Below are 9,383 nucleotides of genomic sequence, written 5' to 3'. Positions count from 1 at the left end.
TTTTTTCGAAGCCAAAACTTCGGCTATAAGTAGAATGAAGAGGCACTTCGAAAAACAACAAAGCTGTTCGCAGTCGATAGCAACGAGCGACAACATCTCTGCGAGTCTGGCATCAAGGTAAACAGTTTTTTTTTACATTTTCATTTGTAAGTGCCACTTTTGTGTACATTATGTATTCAAAAATTTCTTGCTGACGCTAGATTTTTCGTTTTCAATGAACAACAGTTGCAACCTCTAGTCGTTTGCTAAAACAGCTTGCTAGGACAACCAAATCAATCATATGTTGTGAAAATTTCTTTTTGTTCAACTGACTAAGGAAGATCGAGCGAACGCTTTTTTTTTTATAACTTGTTTGTATCATATTGCTATTAAGAAAACAGCGTTGTGTATACTAAACGTGACATAATTGGCAATTATCCGTAACTAAAAATAAGATAGAAATTACAAACTTGATACCATATTTTAATTACTCTAACAAAACTAGACGTCATCGCGTGAGAAAATAAATGTTCATAACACATAACCTATTTTTTTGTTTTTTTTTTCTTCTCTTTTTTCCTTTTAATCTCTTTTCTTTCGTCCAAAAAGCGTTTTGATTTTTGCCTCGCCACAAGCGATGAAATCGATAAAAAAACCTGCTCGGACATTCTCAATTCTCAACAACAAAAGCAATCAAAGTTCTAGCTCTCGAGCACGTGCGCCGACAGGTTGATGAAACCGTTCAAATATGCTCGATCGCTAGAATTTAAAGAAAGAAACAAGCCAGAAACAAACCAAAATAAAAAAAACAAAAACAAAAATGGACATCTTTAGAACGCTTAAATTTTATAAAATATTTTCCTCTGCGTTTTTAACCAGCTAAACTGTCGTAAAGTTTTTTCGGTGCAGTTCATTTAAAAAACTTAGTTTTCAACTTTTAAACGTTTTAGACTTCTCGTTTAAGGCAGTCGAAAGAAATGAGTCGACTCACTCTCTCTCTCCCTATTCGGTTTTGTTTTTGTTTATTTGTTTTTGTTTTTTCTTCGTTTGCCTTCGTTTGCCTTTGTTTGCTTTTGGAAAAGTTGTCGCCATGCGAGACTTAGTTTTTTTTTTTTTTTGCTCAAATTGAGCACAAGTGAGTTTCTAGTCTTGAAAGTGTGCAAAGTGTGGGCCAATCTGGTGGCTGGAGTGATGACACGTGAATGCTGGAAATTCCAGACTTTGAGCGGATTCAGCGTACATAGAAAGAAAATGTAGCATTCACGTGGGTCTCTCCTAAGCGTGCCATTGGTCGGTCTGCTGTCCTTAAGTACCCCCCTCCCCCCCCTCAACGTCACGTTTGCTCAACTTTCTCGGTCTTTGGCGCCCAGAGAAAGCTTGAGGAAGGATAAAAAATGGCGAGGTTTCGGTACTGCGTTTTCTGTTTTTCTTATTTGTTTTTGTTTGTTTGCTTGTTTGTTTGTTTGTTTGTTTGTTAATTTTTTTAATTTTTTTTTTTTTGTTTGTTTGTTTCGTTCGTTTGTTTGTTTGTTTGTTTCGTTTGCTTCGTTTGTTTTGTGATGTTTTGTTTTCCCTTCTTGATGGCACAAAACAGAAGCAAACAAGACTTTCGGTTATATTCGGTTATATTCGGTTCAATAAAAGTTTGTTGGTTTCTGCACAACAACAACAACAACCACAACAACAAAAGTCCCTCTGTCCCTCAAAAGCAGTTTCTCCTCTGTCCTAAAGAAGAGCCTCTTTGTAATCGATCTTGTCTGAATGCAGCTCTCCTTTTGCCTACAGGTTTTTATTCCAACCCTTTTGTTGTTGTTAGTGCCATGTTGTTGTTATTGTTATACTCTGTAAAAGCAGTTGTTGCTGTTGTACTTGTTTGTTGTTTCTAAAGACACTGTTGTTGCTGCTGTTAGCGCTGTTAGTAATCACCCACTTGGCTTGTATTTTTGTTTCTTGTTTTTGTTTTTTGTTTTATTTATAAACACTCTCTGAGTAAGTGATGCTGTTGCTGTTGTTGTTGTTACAGTTGCAATGAGTGTTTGTTAATGTTCCCCCACTTGGCTTGTACTTTTGTTTTCTGTTTTGTTTTGTTTTTTTTTTGTTTTTGTTTTTTTTTTCTCAACACTCTCTGAGTAAGTGATGCTGTTGCTGTAGTCGTTGTTATAGTTGCAATGAGTGTTTGTTAATGTTCACCAACTTGGCTTGTTTATAATCTATTTTATTTTATCAACACTCTCTGAGTCAGTGATGGTGTTGCTGTTGCTGTTGTCGTTATTATGCTTGCAATGGGAGTTGTTACTGTTCACCCACTTTGCTTGTTTTGTTTTTATTTCTTTATTTTATCAACACCCTTTGAGCCAGTGATGCTGTTGCTGTTGTTGTTGTTATAGTTGCAATGAGTGTTGTTAATGTTCACACCACTTTGCTTGTGTTTTTGTTTTTGTTTATCAACACCCTTTGTGTCAGTGATGCTGTTGCTGTTGTTCTTATTACAGTTGCAATGAGTGTTTGTTAATGTTCACCAACTTGGCTTGTTTATAATCTATTTTGTTTTATCAACACTCTCTGAGTCAGTGATGCTGATGCTGTTGTTGTTATTGTGCTTGCAATAAGTGTTGCTAATGTTCACCCACTTTGCTTGTTTTGTTTGTGCTTTTGTTTTTGTTTATCAACACCCTTTGAGTCACTGATGCTGTTGCTGTTGGTGTTATTATAGTTGCAATGAGTGTTAATGTTCACCCACTTTGCTTGCTTTGTTTGTTTGTTGCTTTTTTTTTTTATCAACACCCTGCGAGTTAGTGATGCTGTTGCTGCTTTTGTCATTTTACTTGTATTTATAGTTGTTACTGTTCAGCCACTTTGCTTGTTTTTTAATCTGTTTTATTTTATCACCACTCTCTGAGTCAGTGATGATGTTGCTGATGCTGTTGTTGTTATTTTACTTGCAATGATAGCTGTTACTGTTCAGCCACTTTGCTTGTTTTGTTTGTTTGTTTGTTTGTTTTTTTTATCAATATCCTCTGAGTAAGTGATGCTGTTGCTGTTGTTGTTGTTATAGTTGCAATGAGTGTTTGTTAATGTTCCCCCCCTTGGCTTGTACTTCTGTTTTCTGTTTTGTTTTGTTTTTGTTTTTTTTGTTGTTTTTTTTCTCAACACTCTCTGAGTAAGTGATGCTGTTGCTGTAGTCGTTGTTATAGTTGCAATGAGTGTTTGTTAATGTTCACAAACTTGGCATGTTTATAATCTATTTTATTTTATCAACACTCTCTGAGTCAGTGATGCTGATGCTGTTGTTGTTATTATGCTTGCAATAAGTGTTGTTAATGTTCACCCACTCTGCTTGTTTTGTTTGTGCCTTTGTTTTTGTTTATCAACACCCTTTGAGTCACTGATGCTGTTGCTGTTGGTGTTATTATAGTTGCAATGAGTGTTAATGTTCACCCACTTTGCTTGCTTTATTTGTTTGTTGCTTTTTTTTTTATCAACACCCTGCGAGTTAGTGATGCTGTTGCTGCTTTTGTCATTTTACTTGTATTTATAGTTGTTACTGTTTAGCCACTTTGCTTGTTTTTTAATCTGTTTTATTTTATCACCACTCTCTGAGTCAGTGATGATGTTGCTGATGCTGTTGTTGTTATTTTACTTGCAATGATAGCTGTTACTGTTCAGCCACTTTGCTTGTTTTTTTTTTGTTTTTGTTTTGTTTGTTTGTTTGTTTGTTTTTTTATATATCCTCTGAGTTAGTGATGCTGTTGTTGTTATTATGCTTTCAATGAGAGCTGTTACTGTTCACCCACTTTGTTTGTTTATAATCTGTTTTATTTTATCAACACTCTCTGAGTCAGTGATGCTGATGCTGATGCTGTTGTTGTTATTATGCTTGCAGTGAGAGTTGTTACTGTTCACCCACTTTGCTTGCTTATTGTCTATTTTATTTTGTCAACACTCTCTGAGTCAGTGATGCTGATGCTGATGCTGTTGTTGTTATTATGCTTGCAATGAGAGTTGTTACTGTTCACCCAATTTGCTTGTTTTGTTTTTTTATTTGTTTTTTTGTTTGTTTTTGTTTTGCTTGTTTTTTTTTATCAATACCCTCTGAGTCAGTGATGCTGTTGCTGTTGTTGTTGTTGTTGTTATAGTTGCAATGAGTGTTTGTTAATGTTCCCCCACTTGGCTTGTACTTTTGTTTTCTTTTTTGTTATGTCAACACTCTCTGAGTCAGTGATGCTGATGCTGTTGTTATTATGCTTGCAATGAGAGTTGTTACTGTTGTAGTTATGTCTGTCATTTGTCCTTGTTAGCAAGTTCTATTTGCCCTCTCTTGCCTTTTTTCAACACAGTTTCTTTCTTTGAGTCATATGGTTGCGAGATCCTCTCAAACTCCATCTCTTTATTTATTTGTTTCTTTTTTTTTTTTTTTTTTCTCATTCTCCTTCTCATAATAGCAATCACTGCTGCCACCATGCATGTAATGCTAGTTGCTCTCATTCTTTTTCATTTGCTAGTGGAAACTTTGTTTCTTCTTGTTGCTCTCTTTTCTTTCTTTTTTCTCTTTTGCAGAGGATTCGAAAAAACACAGCTCTTCCCTGCAGTTGTAAACATTCCAGGATTCCAGGATGCAGGCAGAAGAAAAACACTCTCACTAACTGTCTTCTTTTTTTTAGCATAAACCGTTGCAAACAAACACCTGAACATGTCTTCTTCACAAGAAAACAACACTGTTGTTGCCCCTTCTCCGAACTCTAAAGCGAAAAAAAAGAAAAGAAGGCAGTCACAAGAACAGAGAGACTTAAAGCTCAAAAACAAAGTCAGGGCCGCATTAGTTGCAGCGTGTGGCTCCGTAAACAGGGTTGTACCTTTCTATGGTACCAAGAAGAGGTACGCTGTTAGCTGTCCGATGCCTTTGTGCAAACATTCCTCCACAAGCATTAAAAGACACTTGACTAAAAAAGATCATTCTTGGACTTTGGATGAAGCTTCCATCTTTTACTCTGCAATGGTCAGGAAGTTTCAGCATGCTCGTCTCGAACGCAAGTCCGGCTGTCCAAAACCTTACCCCTGTTTGCAATGTTGGAAGTATTACGACCGACTGGACATACACTTGAAAGAGACTCATTTCTACGATTCCAAGACGATCAAACAAAAGATTGCAGAGGCAAAGCGATACGACAACGACAAGCTCTATGTCCCTCAATTTATTCGACCTGCCTTCTTTGGTATTAAGCCAGTAGCTGAACAAGCGTCTGCATCAGGCTCTGCATCCTCTGCTCCTGGGCCTTCCTCCTCTTTTTCTTCTCCGGTTCTTTCCTCTGATCCTCTTTTAAGCTTGCCCTCATCAGTTGCTGGTTCGTCCGAGGCTCCTTCTGCAAACCACTGCACCTCTGTAGAAAACAAAGAGCTGAACACCGAATCCGTCCTAGACTCTGATTTTAATTCCTTAAAGCACTTGGTTTCCAACTCCTCCGTCTTGACAGAAGATAAGAGACTCTTGTTTCAGCTGGACAAAGATGCTTTTCACTTTTATTACCAGTCAGCAGATGAGCTCTTCAGAGATTTTGAAAAGTGGCTTGTGGTAGCCAACAACAACACTTTGTCACAAGCAAAGATCTACAAAAATGCAGTTGTTGAAATATTGACATGTTGTGACAGCACGCTGACGCTGCACCCGAACGCTCTCACCAATTCCAACGTTTTGGAGGATAGATACTTTTCCATGCACTTTAAAAACATTCAGCTCAATTCCAAGCTGAGTGAACTTGACCAAACAAAAGCCATGTCTTGTCACACGTTGTACAACCGCCTTGTCTACCTTTGTCTCCTGTTTCGTTTCAGTGAAGCCAGGAATGTCTATTTCGGACTTTCTCATGAGGCCATCCGACGTTTGCGCTGCAAGGTGGAGGAGTTACAAAAAGTGCTGAGGCCCTTTCGTTCTTTGAGGAGGAGCCTTGTGAAAAGCAAAAAATGCATCAACATCATCAATGTCAGTTTGCTGAACGAATATGGCAAGTCTGCATACGTAAGACAGTTAGTGGAATCGATTAGAAAGCCGTCTCTTACACCGACTAGAGACAATGCTGTGTCTCTACGAAACCATCTTCTGCTCTCTGTCACTGTAATTAACAGTTTAAGAAAATCTAACATTGCTCTTTTAAACATTAGAGACTACATGGCTGCTGAGAAGAGTGAGTGTGGATATTGCATTGTGCAAGAGCGCTACAAAACAGCATACAAGTACGGAGCCAAAAACATTCTAGTGCCGAACGACTTGAAAGTGTTGATCGATATTTATTTGCTGAGATACAGAGACCTTCTTGTCAACGACTCTCACTACATGGCTGCAGACACCAAGACTGTTTTGGAGTTGAGCGACTGCTACAGGCCCCTTTTTCCATCGATGAGACCCAACAAAGACGAATGTGTGACACTCGGTGCAACTAGAGTGCCTGTTTACCAGATGGGTTCCTCTGCTATCTCCTCTTGCCTGACGTCCTGCTTCAGAAAAAGCCAAGTAAACATTCCCATGAAGCGTCTTACTCCCACTTGCATTCGCGGTTCGATAGCCACTTACTTTGCCAACAACAGCAAAGAAGATCGCGAGCGGTTTGCTACACTCTACATGAAGCACAGCAGGAACACAATGGATAGCTTTTATGTGTCCCAGTGGAACGCTGCAGAGGAGTTGCGCTTTGCCCTGGGCATCGGACAGTCCTTCGGAGTCATAGAGTCTTTGACTGTTGAAAAGTCTGAGAGACCACCAAAGAAGGAGAAGGATGTGATGGACTGGCTCCAAACTAATGCAGAGGAGTACGGTTTTCATGAGGTTGAGGACATCTTTGAGGAAGATTTAGACTCCGGTTCTGACTCTGAAGAATGTGCTGCTACTTTCAGCTGTACCACAGTGGTTCCGTTTTCTCCAGCTGTAGAAAACAATGTTCCTTTAGAGGATAGCAACGACCATGCCGTAGATTTCTTGTGTGAACCTACCTCAACTCCTGTTTCGTCTGTTCCATCTGAACAAACAATCGCTGGTCCAGTTCTTGAACTATCCCCTGCTCTTGCACAACTAGTTCCTAACGAACAAGCTGTTTGTATGGATGTAGATCAGACTCTAGCTGTTCCTGTTGGCACAGCTTGTTCTCCTCTTGCATTAACATTATTTCCTGATGAACCGGATTTTATTGAACACCATGCAAAACTTTCTCCAGTTTACTTTAATGAGCAAGTGGTTGCCAAACCTGTTTCTGCTTCTCCTTCTCAGCAAGTCGCTTTCTGTCCTTCAAAAGAGGTCTTTTCTGTTCCTCTGACTCCTAGCCTTGTTGCTTTTCAGCAAACATTGGCCAAACCCAGTTTGTTTCTTTCATCTGATCCAGTTTCAGCTGTTCCTGTCCAACAGGCTGGTACTGTTCTTGCAAAGCAGCTCTCACCTTATGCTGTTCAATCTGTTGGTAGCCTATTTAGCCAAAGTCTTGCCTCTACATCCAGAGGTAAATTCTTTTTGATTTTTGATTTTTGATTTTTATGCAAATCTCAACACGCTTTCAAAAAATGAAAATGCCCAAATCAACTCCTTGCCCTATTGTTATTGTTAGAGCTGTAAAAAAAACAAAACAAAACAAAAAAACAACACAGAAGTGTGTATGTATTTGTTGCAGGACTAATTCTGTGATTGCTTAAATGTTTATACAAGTGAATGATACTAAAACTGATTATGTTTTAGAAGTAAAAGATCCAAGAAGAAAAAAAATCAAGTTGGAAATGCCATCTTTCACTCAAGAACTCATCGGTAATGTAAAACCTAATTTATACAAAGATATATAAACACAAACCTCTTCTTGCACAATTTCAGATGGTTAACTGTTAACAAAAACTAGCCATCATTGCTAAGTGCACTTTTAGAAAGTTGTGTCTACCCGATTTCTAATGATGAAGTTAGAAACATCACCGTTAGAAATCATGCACAGCTTGTTATCATCTCTAACACTTAGAAACTGTTGATGGTTTTTATGAATTAGAAAAATGAACATGGTTTTATTTTATTTCAGGATCAACTCAGCCAAGAACAAAGGAAAACAAAGCAGAAGTTAGCCAATGCCATTTAGGTAATCTTTCAAAAACCAGTTATTGCTATCAGTGCAAACAATAAGGTCAACAAAAAAAAAATAAATAAAAAAACAGAATAAATCTTGTCTTACTTCAGAACCAAATGAATATTTGATTTAATCACTTTGTGTTATGACTTGAGTTTGTAAAATTTTAGATGAAATAGTTGAAGAGCTGAATGCTTGCCCTGGCCACAACGAATGGTTCAACACCAGAAGTTTTCCACGATGTGCAGCTTTGGTGTTGGCATACATCTTGCAAGACGTGTTTACAGATGTAAGCTCAAGTTGCTCGTACAAAGATTACCTTGGCATCTTGGCAAATCATAGCAGTGACAAGCTCATTCATGTCTTGCAAAAGTACTCCTACCAAAGCCATATTAAAGACAAAATTAAAAACATGAAGCTAAAAATTCAAAAAGAGGGTAGTTTAGAAAAGTTTGTTCAATATGGCAATATCGTGAAACCATTTATGTAGTTTAGATAAGTTTGTTCAGTTTGGCAATAAAGATGGGCCTTTTGTGTAGTTTGTTTTATCTATGCTTTTGCAAATATTTTTATCTGTTTCGCTAAAGACATAATAAACAAGAAGTTCTGTTAAACTGTTCTCACATTTCTTATTTAAAGATAGTTCAAACTTTTTTTTATCTTTAAAAAAAAAAAAAAGAAGTCGTTTTGTTATTCTGTGAAAACTTTTAATAGAGTTGCATTTAGAATTACTTCTGATGTTTTTAAGAGTTTGTTAAAAAGCAAAATAATATTTCCTGTGATGTTAAACTGCATAAGTGAAATTTAAAAAAGGAAAACTGCTCCAACCATTTTTCGGAAAAAGAAATCAAAAAGTTCCTTATTTTAAAAGATCTAGACATCCATTTCTTCTTCAGCAAAATAGCGAGGCTTTTTTATGAACTCTTACTCTCTATTTTTTCATATCTTTACACAAAGGATTTTGTTTAGATCAATGTAAACATACATAGAAGTATATTATGTTTTTTTTTTTTTTTTTGTTTTTATGCAGTCTAACTTTTGTTTCACTTCTATTTTATTTTACGTTTATCTTGTATTTTATCATGCCTTATTGGTTTTTGCGTTTTGTGATGTCAAGCTGCGTAAGCTAAACTTAAAAGGGGAAAACTACGCTAACTTTTCTTTGAAAAAATATTCAAGAAGTACCTTAAACGAAAGAGAAAGCACACGAATCTTGCCATCCAATTCTTCTTCTGCAAAGTAGCGAGGCTTTTTATGTACTTTTGCTCTCTAATTTATCTCTATTTACGCAAAGGGTTTTATTTCAATGTAAACACGTAT

The 9,383-nt window shown here is 37.1% G+C and overlaps 1 protein-coding gene across 1 annotated transcript; it reads left to right on the top strand.

Annotated features, from left to right (window-relative positions):
- Window positions 1-1,314: 1,314 nt before the first annotated feature.
- Window positions 1,315-8,601, top strand: LOC149875848 (uncharacterized). The gene is made up of 5 exons (XM_090076123.1): window positions 1,315-1,387; window positions 4,641-7,460; window positions 7,694-7,759; window positions 8,019-8,075; window positions 8,234-8,601. Exons 2-5 carry the CDS (start codon window positions 4,670-4,672, stop codon window positions 8,551-8,553), a joined length of 3,234 nt encoding a protein of 1,077 aa, XP_089932249.1. The 5' UTR covers window positions 1,315-1,387; window positions 4,641-4,669; the 3' UTR covers window positions 8,554-8,601.
- Window positions 8,602-9,383: the final 782 nt, after the last annotated feature.

Source organism: Hydra viridissima, unplaced genomic scaffold, assembly GCF_058129835.1.
Source record: "Hydra viridissima isolate aposymbiotic clone 2 unplaced genomic scaffold, HvirCarnegie_v1 scaffold_135, whole genome shotgun sequence".
NCBI lineage: Eukaryota > Metazoa > Cnidaria > Hydrozoa > Anthoathecata > Hydridae > Hydra > Hydra viridissima.
Note: the sequence above shows the minus strand (reverse complement) of the source record. Positions and strands in the feature narration are given on the sequence as shown.